Source organism: Symphalangus syndactylus, chromosome 18, assembly GCF_028878055.3.
Source record: "Symphalangus syndactylus isolate Jambi chromosome 18, NHGRI_mSymSyn1-v2.1_pri, whole genome shotgun sequence".
In the NCBI taxonomy this organism is placed as follows: domain Eukaryota; kingdom Metazoa; phylum Chordata; class Mammalia; order Primates; family Hylobatidae; genus Symphalangus; species Symphalangus syndactylus.
Window position 1 is genome coordinate 75022205 of NC_072440.2, and position 14895 is coordinate 75037099.

The 14895-nt window shown below is 44.8% G+C and overlaps 1 protein-coding gene and 1 long non-coding RNA gene across 2 annotated transcripts; both read right to left on the minus strand.

The window, feature by feature from the left end:
• Positions 1–306: 306 nt before the first annotated feature.
• LOC129468213 (uncharacterized) lies at positions 307–6010 on the minus strand. The gene is made up of 3 exons (XR_008652563.2): positions 5964–6010; positions 465–590; positions 307–372 (listed from the first exon to the last, which is right to left on the minus strand). It is a non-coding gene; the product is annotated as an uncharacterized lncRNA (long non-coding RNA).
• A 1555-nt stretch (positions 6011–7565) lies between these two features.
• On the minus strand, positions 7566–9844 carry LOC129468203 (ATP-binding cassette sub-family C member 6-like). The gene is made up of 2 exons (XM_055253440.2): positions 9776–9844; positions 7566–8201 (listed from the first exon to the last, which is right to left on the minus strand). Exons 1-2 carry the CDS (start codon positions 9809–9811, stop codon positions 7947–7949), a joined length of 291 nt encoding a protein of 96 aa, XP_055109415.1. The 5' UTR covers positions 9812–9844; the 3' UTR covers positions 7566–7946.
• Between the last annotated feature and the right edge of the window lie 5051 nt (positions 9845–14895).

Below are 14895 nucleotides of genomic sequence, written 5' to 3' on the forward strand. Positions count from 1 at the left end.
CCAGTTTTCAACATATTTGTTTAATTATGTGACCAACGTCTGGTTCCCCTGCTTGACCAGTAGCTACATGAGAACGGAAACTGTGTCTGCTTGTTCACCATAGATCCTTATGCCCTTGCTAGGGCATGGCGGGGGGTTGGCAAGCTATGACCAAATCTGGCCCACTGCCTGTTTCTGCAAATAGTTTTATTGCAACACAGCCATGAAATTTGTTGACATATTCTGCTTTTGTGTTCAATGGCAGAGTTGAGTAGTTGCCACTGAGATCACTGTGTGGTTCACAGAGTCCAAAATATTTTCTCTTGGCCCATATAGAAAAAGTCTGCCAACTGTGGCGTCGAGTAGAAATGCAATGCACTTTTTGCTGAATGGCTAAATGAATAAAAAATTAAAGACTTTGGTCACCTGGGGGAGACTGAGACCTCAAAGTGGAACAGGAATGAGGTTGGAACTTGGTGACTTACAGACTGCTGGGGGTCTTCAGGGAAGAAGGGGGGTTGATCCGCCAGGCAGGACAGCACAAATTGTGCCACCACCAGAGACAGGCATAGGTAGGTGGACAGGTGGCGGACAGGGTCGCTCTGGAAGCCCTGTGGGAGGGAAAGCAGAAGGTAAGGAATGGAGGCAGAGGAGGGTGCTCAGAGGAGAGAAAGGTTTCTGATCTGGGGTCAGTGCCCATGCTGGGGACCAGGGCAAGAGTATTTGAAAGCCAGAGCCCTGGCTTTCCTAGTGGTTCTAATTTTCTTTTTTTTTTTTTTTTTTAAGACAAAGTCTCACTCTGTCAGCCATGCTGAAGTGCAGTGGCATGATCTCGGCTCCCTGCAACCTCTGCCTCTTGGGTTCAAGTGATTCTCCTGCTTCCACCTCCTGAGTAGTTGGGATTACAGGTGCCCACCACCATGCCTGGCTAATTTTTTTTATATATATATATTTTTTTTTTTTATTTTTTTTTTTATTTTTATTTATTTTTTTTTTTTTGAGACGGAGTCTCGCTCTGTCGCCCAGGCTGGAGTGCAGTGGCGCAATCTCGGCTCACTGCAAGCTCCGCCTCCCGGGTTCACGCCATTCTCCTGCCTCAGCCTCTCCGAGTAGCTGGGATTACAGGCGCCCGCCACCGCGCCCGGCTAATTTTTTGTATTTTTAGTAGAGACGGGGTTTCACCGTGGTCTCGATCTCCTGACCTCGTGATCCGCCCGCCTCGGCCTCCCAAAGTGCTGGGATTACAAGCGTGAGCCACCGCGCCCGGCCTTTTTTTTATATTTTTAGTAGAGATGGGGTTTTGCCATGTTGGCCAGGCTGGCCTCAAACTCCTGACCTAAAGTGATCTGCCTGCCTTGGCCTCCCAAAGTGTTGGGATTACAGGCATGAGCCACCACGCCCAGCAGGTCCTAATTTTCAAATACCCAATTTATAATATTATGTCTATACAAATGGTGGGCCAGGGCTGTGTCTGGGGTTTGTCCTTAGCCCCGTGATGATTGGCCACAGCTGCTGGGACAATGAGATGAAGAAACACTTTACCTTCTTCTTTGTGCCACAAAAGAAATCCTTTCTCCATTCCACCCTCTACCCCAATCTTCAACCCTGCTCCCCCTTGGCCAGGGTTCTCTGGTTTCCAGAGATGAGAGCTGGTTTTATTGAGCCCTGGCCCTGCCCTGGGCACATGCGGCATTCTTGCCATACACAGTCTCATCAGCTGGAGTTTACTTCCTTCCTTTGACTCATGGGGAAATCATGGCTCAGAGAAGTGACAGCACCTTGTTCAAGGACACGCAGATGATCTGGTCCAAATTGTGATGCTCCTGCTGCCACACCACGATGATTTTTGCATCTGCTGCCCTGTCATCTGGTCAGAAACACCCTAATTTTCTTTCTTTTTTTAATTTAAAAATTTTTTTATTTTTTAATTTTAGGGGTGTGTGTGTGTGTGTGTATAAGTATATATATACTTGGTTTGTTTTTTTTTTTTGAGACAGAGTCTTGCTTTGTCACCCAGGCTGGTGTGCAATGGTATGATCTCGGCTCACTGCACCTTCCGCCTCCTGGGTTCAAGCGATTCTTCTGCCTCAGCCTCCTGAGTAGCTGGGATTACAGGCATGTGCCATGACCCCTGGCTAATTTTTGTATTTTTAGAAGAGATGGAGTTTTATCATGTAGGCCAGGCTGGTCTTGAACTCCTGACCTCAGGTGATCCACCTGCCTTGGCCTCCCAAAGTGCTGGGATTACAAGCACGAGCCACCGCGCCCGGCCTGATATATATATTTCTGGGTGACGTGAGATATTTTGATACAGGCATGCAAAGCATAATAATCACATCAAGGTAAATGAGGTCTCCATCCCCTCCATCATTTATCATTTCTGTTACAAATGATCTATTTTATTCTTTTAGTTATTTTATTTTTTAGTTTATTATTGAGTTGGAGTCTCACTCTGTTGCTCAGGCTGGAGTGCAATGGCTTGATTTTGGCTCACTGCAACCTCCGTCTCCTGGGTTCAAGTGATTCTCCTGCCTCAGCCTCCTGAGTATCTGAGATTACAGGCGTGCACCACCATGCCTGGCTAATTTTTTTGTATTTTTAGTAGAGACGGGGTTTCACCATGTTGCCCAGGCTGGTCTTGAACTCCTGACCTCAGATGATCCTCCCGCCTTGGCCTCCCAAAGTGCTGGAATTACAGGTGTGAGCCACTGTGTCCAGCCTCTTTTAGTTATTTTAAAATGTACAATTGAATTATTATTGCCTATAGTCACCCTGTTGTGCTATCAAATAAGTATTATTCTTTCTATTTTTTTGTACCCATTAACCATCCCCATTTCCCCCATCCACTATCCTTCCTAGCCTCTAGTAACCTTCTGTCTACTCTGTATGTTCATAGGTTAAATTGTTTTAATTTTTAGCTTTCACAAATAAATGAGAACATGTAAAGTTTGTCTTTCTGTGCCTGGCTTATTTCACTTAACATCCATGTTGTTGAAAATGACAGTACCTCATTCTTTTTTATGGCTGCATTGTACTCCATTGTGTATATATACCACATTTTCTTTATCAGTTCATCTGTTGATGGACACTTAGGTTGCTTCCAAATCTTGTTTATTGTGAACAGTGCTGTAATAATCATGGGAGTGCAGAGATCTCTTCCATGTACTGATTTTCTTTCTTCCTAAGTCTTTTTGCTTGTGTTCAGGCATGTGATTTGTGTAGAACTGACTCTACTCCAAGGCTGGGTGGGTGATTGAGGCCTGGCCAATGAATATGTTCTCGTCTTTTGGCTACCATGGCAGGGTTAGGAATGCACATAGCACCCCATGCTGGGTACTTGAGAGCTGGAACCATCGGGAGATTCTGCTGGGTTTGCTACATGGTAGAACGTAAGTCTGAAGGTATTGGTGGCTCTTCTTGCCACTCCGTTGGAGAATCAAGCTAACATGGCAGAGCCAAGAGGCAGAAGTGGAGATCTGGTGATGGTACCTGGTCCCAGGCCTGGATCAGTCATGCCTGGGAGATCCCATGGGTGTGAGCTAATAAATGCATGAGCTAATGAACCCCCCTGACCTTCCCTTTTCCTTAAGCTAGTGTGAACTGAGTTTTTGTGGCTTTAAACCAGAGCCCTAGTTTTAAATCATGATTCCTCTACTGGATTTTATACTCTTCTAGTTTTGGGTTTTGTTTTTTTTTTTTTTTTTGGCAGATAGCAGACAATTGGATATTCCAATGACAATATGGCCCATCTTCCCTAAACTCCCACTGTTTTCACCACTGTTTCTCTCAGAAAGTTTGTTCTGAATTTTCCTGAGATGAACTCAGGCTCTGCACTCCCAAGCTCTGTGGCCCCGAGGCCGTCATTCCCTTCTCCTAGCCTTAGTCTCCCTCATCTTTAAAATGGGACATCTAGAATCCATCACTGGCTGAGCACATTGGCTCAAGCCTGTAATCCCAGCACTTTGGGAGGCTTAGGTGGAAAGATCACTTGAGCCCAGGAGTTTGAGACCAGCTTTGGGAACATAATGAGGCTTTGTTTCTATTTCTATTCAAAAAAATAAAAAAGAATCCATCACTGTGAACTCTTGTGAAAATCCAATGAGGAGAGGTGTGTGAGTGCCTGCCACAGTGCCTGGCACATGGTTGGAACCCCAGAGTGTATATGGTCCCAGTATTATTGTTTCTATGCTGTGTCCCAAAAAGCTGACTTGTGTCAACTGCGGGAGCCCACCATTTCAGAAATTACTGAATAACCTGTGGAATTTCCCCTTAGTTACAAAGGTTACTCTTTTAAAAACTCTGTCCTTGGTCAGGCGCTGTGGCTCACGCCTGTAATCCCAGCACTTTGGGAGGCCAAGGCAGGAGAGTCACTTGAGGTCACGCATTTGAGACGAGCCTGGCTAACATGTTGAAACCCTGTCTCTACTAAAAATACAAAAATTAGCTGGGCATGGTGGCACATGCCTGTAATCCCAGCTACTTGGGAGGCTGAGGTATGGGAATCGATTGAACCTGGGAGGTGGAGGTTGTAGTGAGCCCAGATCGTGCCACTGCACTCCAGCCTGGGCAATAGAGCAAGACTCTGTCTCAGAATGAACAAACAAAAAATAAAAACTCTGTCCTTAAGGACAGGGTGATGCTTCTCTACCTTCTCCTTTAGGGGCAGGATGGAGTAACTACTGGACTCAAGAAATGATCTGTGAGTCCAGACATGGTGGCTCATGCCTCTAATCCCAGCATTTTAGGAGGCTGAGGTCAGAGAATTGCTCAAGCCCAGGAGTTCAAGATCAGCCTGGGCAACAAAGCATGATGTTGTCTCCACAAAAATAAAATAATGAAGTAAAATATCTGAAATCTGCTGCAGCCTGTTCACTGGTGTTAAGATAACTCCCTCTCCCAGAAGCCTTGGCTAAGCACTCTGTCGAGGCCAGTGCCTCTCAGTAGGTGGGTGACTTTGTCCTCCTCACCCCCAGGGACACTTGGTGATATCTGGAGACATTTTGGGTTACTGCAATTGGATGGTATGCTACTGGCATCTATGGGCGGAAGCCAGCGATGCTGTTTCATACCCTATAGCAAACAGGACAGCCCTGTCCGCCCAACAAAGAATTATCTGGCCACAATGTTGCTAAAGCTGAGGCTGAGAGAAGTTGGTCTAGACTACATGTTTTTCTCTTTACCGAGAAAATGACTCATCACATCTCCTAGTATAGAAACCCTGCTTCCGGCCGGACGCAGTGGCTCATGCCTGTAATCCAACACTTTGGGAGGCCAAGACGGGCGGATCACTTGAGGTCAGGAGCTCGAGACCAGCCTGGCCAACATGGTGAAACCTCGTCTCTACTAAAAATACAAAAACTAGCCAGGTGTAGTGGCATGCACCTGTAATCGCAGCTACACAGGAAGCAGAGGCAGGAGAATCGCTTGAACCCGAGAGGCAGAAATTGCAGTGAGCCGAGATTGTGCCACTTCATTCCAGTCTGGGTGACAGAGCAAGCCTCTTAAAAAAAAAAAAAAAAAAGCTGCTTCCCAGATTGAGCAACAGAAATATGAGTGGGTGTGCAGAATGAATGTGTAAATATAGGTGCATAGGAACATGGGGAGGGTGAATCCATGAGATGAGGGGAGATGTGCACGTAGGGGTATGTGTGCACACAGGTGTGTCTGTGCCAGGTTGTGTGTGCATGCATGCATGTGCTTGTGTGATGTATGAATCAGTGCCTGTAAGTGTGTGCATCATGTGCAAGTGGCACGTGTGATGTGAGCATGTAAGACAGGAAATTGTGTTGATAAGAAATGTATGGGATGATGGGTACTTACAGGTGCGGGAGTGGATTTTGTGTCTCTAGAGTGTAAGTGACTGGCTTGTTGTGTGTGTCACTGTATAGAGAATAAGTCGTATGTGGAAACGGGAGGAGAAAGGAAGGGACCCAAGGCATGAGCCACCATTTTGGTATCCTGGGATGGCCCACGCCCCGACTTACCCCTCCGGAGGCTTGCTGGGCAGCGTTGGTAGCTGGCAAGACAAAGCAGAGAGGCCAGTAACCAAACAGCACTCCAGATGACTGGACTCCCTTTTTCCTCTCGGTGTGAATCAGGAACACTGCGAAGCTCTGGACAGGAAAGTCAGGGAGGCCCCTTAGGGGAGGGTGGGAGGCTGCAGGGAGCCTCTTCTCTTCCCCTTGTTCTCCACTGTGGCAGGCAAAGCAGCAGCTGGGAGGCAGCCAGGCTCATCGTGGTGAGCCACACGGTAGGATGAATGAGGAATTCTGGGGCCTCAGGCGTTCCCTGTTGGATTTTCCAAAGAGCGACAGCCACGCTAGAGGTACACAGGACTATGAGGGCGAATCCAAGCACCTGAGGATACAGGCTTAGATAAGCTTGGGGGGCAATAAGAGAGGTCACAGCAAACTGGTGGGCGACCCCATGTCCAACTGGGAGCTGGTTCTGCAACCTTCCGGCTGATACTGAGTATACCAGGGTCACCAGCTAGCAACGTGCCAAGGTGAACAATGTGTAAAGGGCATTGCAGATCAGCCCTGACCTGTAACTGTCATATAAATAATGCACAGCAAGGGCTGGAGCCAACCGAGTGTTTTCCAAAATGCAGGAAGTGCTCCAATCGTGCACATGTGAGATGACTTTGGCTGTGAAGAAACAGCAGGAAATGAAATGTACTCACCAGGTAAAAAACTGTCCTCTCTCCAAGTCATTTTTCAGTCCCTGCTATGAAATCAAGGAGCAACTCTCTGTTGGGCCAGTAAGTTTCTAGGGTCTCTCTAATATATATTGGTTTCTCTATTGAATAAAAGGAAGGAAGAAAATGAGAGAACATGGACACACCAGAGGGAAGGCCAGAGATAAGGCACATTGGAGGAACTGCTCAAAGAACCTCAGTTTAAAGCAGAAGTTGGCAAACTATCAATCATCAAAGAAAAATAAAAAGCGTATGTCACGACAGGTGAAAATTACACGAAATCCAAATTTCAGTGACTACAAATAAAGTTTTATTGAAACACAGTCAGCCGGGGGTGGTGGCTCACACCTGTAATCCCAGCGCTTTGGCAGGCCGAGGCAGGCAGATCACCTGAGGTCAGGAGTTGGAGACCAGCCTGGCCAACATGGCGAAACACCGTTTCTACTAAAAATACAAAAAAATAGTGAGGTGTGGTGGCGGGCACCTGTAATCCCAGCTACTGGGGAGACTGAGACAGGAGAACCACTTGAACCCAGGAGGCAGAGGTTGCAGAGAGCCGAGATTGCACCATTGCACTCCAGTACAAGAGCAAAACTGCATCTCAAAAAAGAAAAAAAAGTAACACAGTCATGACTGTTGTCTAGGGTTGTGACTATTGCGTTCATTCTGGAATGGCAGAGTTCAGTGTTCGGAAGGAAGATTACCTGGCTCACAAAGTCTCAAATACTATGTACTATTTGGCTCTTTAAGTTTGTCAACCTCTGGGATGGTGGTGGGTGATAATGCAAAAATTAACACAATGGCAGAAGAATGAATGAACTCTGAAGAACATTCTTTGGAAGCCTACAAGAATGGAGTAGAAGAGGATGGATGGGCAGAAAGGCTCACGCTTGGAATGCCAGTGTTTATTTAACACGCTAAAGTAAATATATATCACATATAAAAATTGTCCTATAATACAGCCAGTGGGGGAACATAAAAATAAATGCATAACTTTTTAAAAGGTTCATCCTAATATGGCCCTGAAATTACCTTGTGTATCCAAGAGTCTACATGGTATGTTTTGGAAAATGCCAGGTTATGGTAGCTATAACCTGTCCAGGAACATGGGAGTGTATGTGTGTGTTTGTGCATGCATGGATTTTCGGAATTACAAAATCTGTTTGGGAGAACCGTGTTCCATTGAATTGACCTCTGTAGCCTCTCTAATATTGCTCTGTTTGATTAACGGATTCCCTTTTACACCCTGATAGGAGTCTAATTTAAGACTTCACCAGGTTCCAGCCTGTCCCCTGCCTCCCCCACCATTGCCTGGTTCCAGGCTCCCAGGGATGGCAGCTACCATCTTGGCTTTGAAGAGTGGGGACATCCGGAGGTAGCCCCGGCCATGGTGGTGGATGAAGAGGAGGTAGATGGGACCAAGGACCCAGAGGTACATGGGGGGCACCCAGACCCCTGCTGTTCTCAGGAAGCACAGGCTCAGCAGGCTGGTGGCAGCAGGTTCAGGCTCTGTCTGGTTCCAGACCTGAGGGAACACCAGGAGGACCCTTAGGATGGTATAAGGCAGGGGTACCCAGCTCACCTGTCCCGGGGGGCCAGGCAACTTTTTGGATCTTTAACATTTACACAAAAATGTGCCAAGTACTCTTTGGAATACCTACTAATTCTCAACTCCTTTCATCCTGACATTAAGCCTAGGTAGATGCAATTATATTGATTTGCAGATGAAGAAGCCGAGGACCAGAGAGATTGAGTAACTTGGCTGACTTTACCCAGCAGAGGAGTGGAAGGGCTGGGATTTGAACCCAGGGAGCTGGGCCATGTGGTCTAGGAGACCTGGGCTCCATAATCATTGCTAGGCACAGACTGTCAGTTAATCCTTGTAACAACTCCAGGACATAGGCAGTACTGTCCCCATTTCAGAGACCAGCAGACTGAGGTACCGATTGGAGAACTGCCTCCCTCAGGGCCACACAAATGGGAAGTGGCAAAGCTGACTCTGACCCAGGCTTATCTGACCCCAGACCTTGTTCGACTGGTGGTCTTGATGTATGATTTATTTTTATTTTTTATTATTAATTAATTTATGTTTTAGAGACAGGGTCTCACTCTGTTGCCCAGGCTGAAGTGGCACAATCAAAGCTCACCAAAGCTTCAAATTTTCTGGGCTCAAGCAATCCTCCCACCTCAGCCTCTCAGAGTGCTGGGATTACAGGCATAAGCTGCCTCACCAGGCCTGGCTAATTTTTTTTTTCATGTTTTGTAGAGATGGGGGTCTCTCTGTGTTGCCCATGCTGGTCTCGAACTCCTGGCCTCAAGCAATCCTCCTGCCTCAGCCTCCTAGGTACTGGGATTACAGGCAAGAGCCACCGGCCCAGCTTGATCTGTTATTTTCATCTCGGCAGGTCTGCTGGTCCTATCTTACCCTAGAAGAAATCTGAAGTTTAGTGGATGTCGCCTCTTCAATTCTCTCTCCGCTGTCTTTTTACTCCCCCTGGTTTCACAACTCGCTGGCTGTGCAAACTTTAACCTCTCTGTGTCTCAGTTTCCTTCCCGGCAAAAGGGGGATAATGAGACTCTACCTCTATGAGTTGTATTAAATGGATTAATAGCAGCAAAGTTCATAGCCGCATGGCACAAGGTTGGGCACAAGGCTAGGCACAGAGGAAGCCCTCAGTTCATACCAGCTTATTGCTTCACCTCCCTGGCCCTCGAAATGCTGGCAGTTTGCAACCCCCACCTCCACCCCATGAACTCCATTCCCTGGAGTCCTTTGCTAAGAGCAATGGAAAAAGAAACCAGAGAGGTAAGGGCTCTCCAGGGTAGGAGGGCTTGGGGGACCCACTAGCTTTATGCAAATAAGGGTCAAAGCTCCTAGCAGCTGGGAGGTCTGGTGGCCCCTTAAACAGAGCTGGGCTCTCGGGGGCTGGCTTGGTGAAAGGAGTCCAGCCGGCTGCAGTGAGGGGGCCGGAGTAAGTCTCTTCGCTTCCTGGGTCCAGGAATTTGGGGGTCTCTCCTCTCCCCAGTATCGCAGCCCGAGCGATCTGCAGCCAAACCAAGCCTGGAAGAGGAGAGTGGGGCGCGATGGGGGGCACTCACCCCCTGCCCCGCGCAGGGCTCAGCAGGCGCGGCCATGGGCGCCTTCTGTCGTCGTGGATCCCAGCGTCTGTCTGTCGCTAAGTCTCTGGGCAGACTGCTGGGCTGCGATCCTGCCAGGGAAGAGGCGGGGCTGGTCTGGTCGGCCTGGGCTGGTCCGGCTGGGATTCGAGCTCCGGGATCGGGAGGCCCCGGGCAAGGTCCAGCTGCGCGGCAGGGGTGAGGCCACGGGAGGTGAAAACAGGCGAGGTGGGGGAGGGGGGAAGAGAGGCTCTCGGGGAGCTGGGACAGGCACCGGGTTGGGGGGTCCCGGAACCCCTGAAAGTTCAGTGACACCTCCATAGTTCCCTCTTCCCCCCGCAACAAGAATCACTCCAAACTTCCCAAACACTTTGGACCCAGCAATTTCCAGGAGTTCATCCTGATGAGAGAACTGAAAGGTGTGCACACGTTAGTAACAAGGAGGCCTGGTGACCGCCTAAGCGTCCAATCTCGGGGACCACCGGGTCAAGGCCGAGAGGATGGAGACCGCGTCACAGGCACCTCGCTGCTGAAATGGAGGGTGGTGGGGAGAATTTAGAAGATTATGCAATGGGCTGGCAGGGCTGTACCCAGCCGCCCTGGTAAGCAGAGACTCAAGAAACCTCTGGGGTCCTATTTTCTGGTCGTATGATCCCAGGAGTGCACATGGGCCCGTCGGGTATCTGAACAGAAGGGCACGGGAGGGAGGGCCGCACCCCTGCAGTCTTACTCTGCTGGTGTAGCGGTCACCTGCCAACTCCCACCCCAGCCTGCACCGCGGGCTCCTGAGTCGGCAGATTAAGCATTTGATAAATTCTATTTTAAATACATGTTTTAAACTTGTCAGATCTTTGTCTTCATTTCAGTCCCTGCGCCTCTACCTCCTGCTGTGGCCGCTTATTTAACACTGGGGGGTTACACTCTGCTAAGCCCCAGGGAGAGACTGTGCCTAATATCTGAGGGAGATATTATTCCTGATATCACGCTGGGTGAACACCACGTGTGTACAGCCTCTGATATGATTCGTAATAGCCAAGGGAGATATTATCCTAACATCCCAGTGGGCGAATACCATTCGAAATATCCGAGGGAGATATTACTCCTAATATCACAGTGGGTGTACATCCTGTGATATTATTCGCAATATCCGAAGGAGATTTTACTCCTAATATCACAGTGGGTGTACAGCCTGTGATATTATTCATAATATGCTAGAGATATATTACTCCAAATCTCACGGTGGGTGTACACTCTGCCATATAATTTGTAATATCCTAGGGAGTTATTACTGCTAATATCACAGTGAGAGTACACACTGTGATATTATTCACAATATCCTAGAAAGATATTACTTTTCATATCACAGAGGGTGTACACCCTGTGATATTATTCATAATATTCTATGAAGATATAACTCCTAATACAACAGTAGGTGTATACCCTGTGATATTATTTGTTACATCTTAGGGAGATACTACACCTAATACCACAGTGGGTGTACACCCTGTGATATAATTTGTAATATCCTAGGGAGATATAATTCCTAATATCACGGAGGGAGTACATCCTGTAATATTATTCGTGATATCCTAGAAAGATAATACTTTTAATATCACAGTGGGTGTACACCCTGTGATAATATTCGTAATTTCCTAGGGAGATACTACTCCCAATATCACCTTGAGTGTACACCACATGATATTATTCATAATATCGTAGGGAGCTATTACTTTTGATTTCACAGTGGGTGTATACCCTATGATATTATTCTTAATATCTTAAGAAGGTATTACTACTAAAATCACAGTGGCTGTACACACTGTGATATTATTCATAATATTCTAGGGAGATATTACTCCTAATCTCATAGTGGGTGTACACCTTGTGATACTATTTGTAATGTTCTAGAAAGATATTCGTTTTAATATCACAGTGGGTGTACACCCTGTGATATGATTCGAAATATCCTAGGGAGATATTACTCATAATATCACTGTGAGTGTATCCCTGTGATATGATTTATAATATTCTAGGGGAAAAAAAATCTCCATATATCACAGTAGGTGTAAACCCTGTGATATTATTTGTAATATCCAAGGGAGATATTACTCCTAAAATCACAGTGGGTGTATACCCTGTGATATTATTCCTTATATCCCAAGAAGATATTATTTTAACTAATATCACATTGATATTATTTGTTATATACTGGGGGGATATTATTATCCTTAATATCCCAGTAAACCTTGTATTATTATTCCTTGTTTCCTCAGGAGATATTGTTACTTCTAATATCAAAATGGATGTACACCCTGTGATATCACTCGTTATATTCTGGGGAGGTGTTATTAACCCTAATGTCACAGATGGTGTACACCCTGTGATATTATTCATAATATCCTGGGGGAGATATTATCCTTATTGTCACAGTGGGTGTAAACCCTGTGATATTATTTGATATATTAGGGGGGATATTATCCCTAATGTCACAGTGGGTGTACACACTTTGATATTATTAGTAATATCCTGGGTCAGATATTACCAACAACGTCAAAGTGTGTGTACACCCTGTGATATCGTTCCTAATATCCTGGGGTGACATTACCCCTAATGTCACAGTGTGTGTACAACCTGTGATATTTTTTATTATATCCTGGGGAGAAATTACCCCTAATATTACAGTAGGTGTACACACTGTGATATTATTTGTCATATCCTGGGAAGATATTATTACCCTGAGTGTCACCCTGTCATAGTATTCGTTATATCCTGGGGAGATATTATTACTTCTAACATCACAGTGGGGGTACTCCCTGTGATATTATTCATCATATCCTGGAAAGAAATAATTACCCGTGATATCACAGTCGGTGTACATCTTGTGATATTATTTGTTATATCCTGGGGAGGTATTATTACCTCTGATATCACACTGGGTGTACACCATGTGATATTGTCTGTTATATACTGGAAAGATATTATTACTTCTAATATCACAGTGGTGTACATCCTCTGATATTATTTGTTATATTGTGAAGAGATATTACTTCTGACATCACAGTCAGAGTACACCCTGTGATATTATTTCTAATATCCTTGGAAGATATTACCCCAATGTCACAGTGGGTGTACACCCTGTGAGATATTTCATAATATCCTAGAAAGATATTGCTCCTAATATTAGTGCATGTACACCCTGTGATGGTATTCCTAATATCCTAGAAAGACATTACTCTTAGTATCAGAGTATGTGTGCACCCTGTGATATTATTCCTAATACTTTAGGGAGATATTACCCCTAATATCACAGTGGGTGTACACCCTGTTACATTATTTCTAATATCCTAGGGAGCTATTACTCCTAATATCACGGTGAGTGTACACCCTGTGATATTATTACTAATATCCTAGGCCGATAGTACTTCTAATATCACAGTGGGTGTACACATTGTAATATTATTTGTAATATCCTAGGGAGACATTACTTTTAATATCACAGTGAGCATATACCCTCTGATGTTATTCTTAATATCCTAGGGGGCTATTACTTCTAATATCACAGTGGGTGTACACCCTGTGATATTATTTATAACATCTTAGGGAAATATTACTCCTAATATCACAGTGGGTGTACACTTTGTGATATTATTCTTAATATCCCAGGGAGATATTACTTCTAATATCACAGCAGGTGTATAACCTATGATATTTTTCTTAATATCCTAGGGAAATATTACCCCTAATAGGACAGTTGGTGTACACCATGTGTGTACTTCCTGTGATATTATTCATAATACCCCAGGGAGATATTGGTCCTAATATCCCAGTGAATTTACACCATGCATGTACACGCTGTTACCTCCCAGAAGGATATTACTCCTAATATCACAGTGGGGGTACACCCTGTGATATTATTTGTAATACCCTATGGATATCATAATATCACAATGAACGTACACCATTTTGTACATACTGTGATATTATTTGTAATATTTTTGGGTGATATTACCCCTAATGTCACAATGCGTGTACATCTTGTGATATTATTTGTAATATTCTGTGGAGATATTGCCCCTAATATCACAGTGGGTGTATACTCTTTGATACTATTCATAACATCCTGGAAGATATTATCCATATTGTCACGGTGGGTGTACACCCTGTGATATTTACTCGTTATATTCTAGGGATATAATATTACCCCTAATATACTGTGGGTGTACCCCCTGTGATATTATTCACTATATCTTGGAGATATAATATTACCCCTAATATCACAGTGGGTGTATACTTTGTGATATTATTCATTATATCCTGAAGAGATATTATTTCTTTTAATATCACAGTGCATGTACACCTTGTGATATTATTTGTTATATCCTGGGGAGATACTGTATTACTCCTAGTATCACAGTGGCTGTACACCTTGTGATACTATTCATTATATCCTGGGGAGATAGTATTACTCCTAATATCACAGTAAGTGTATACCCTGTGATATTATTCATAATGTCGTCGGAGATATTACCTGTATTGTCACAGTGGGTGTACATCCCGTAATATTATTTGTAATATCCTGGGGAGATATTATTGCTCCTAGTGTCACAGTGGGTGTACATCCTGCAATATTATTCATTATATCCTGGGGAGGTATTATTATTCCTAATATCACAGTGGGTGAACATTCTGTAATATTATTCATTACATTTTGGGGAGATATTATTTCCTCTAATATCACAGTGGGTGTACACCCTGTGATATTATTCATTATATCCTGGGAAGATATTATTACCTCTAATATCACAGTGGGTGTGCACCCTGTGATAATGTTATATCCTGGGGAGATATTATTACGTCTAATATCACAATGGGTGAACACCCTGTGATATTATTCGTTATATTTGGGGAAGATGTTATTACCCCTAATATCACAGTGGTGTACAATCTGTGATATTACTCGTTATGTAGTGGGGAGATATTATTACCTAAAATATCACAGTGGATATACACCCTGTCATATTATTTGTTATATCCCTGAGAAATATTATTATTCCTATTATCACAGTGGGTGTACACCCTGTGATATTATTCATTACATCCTA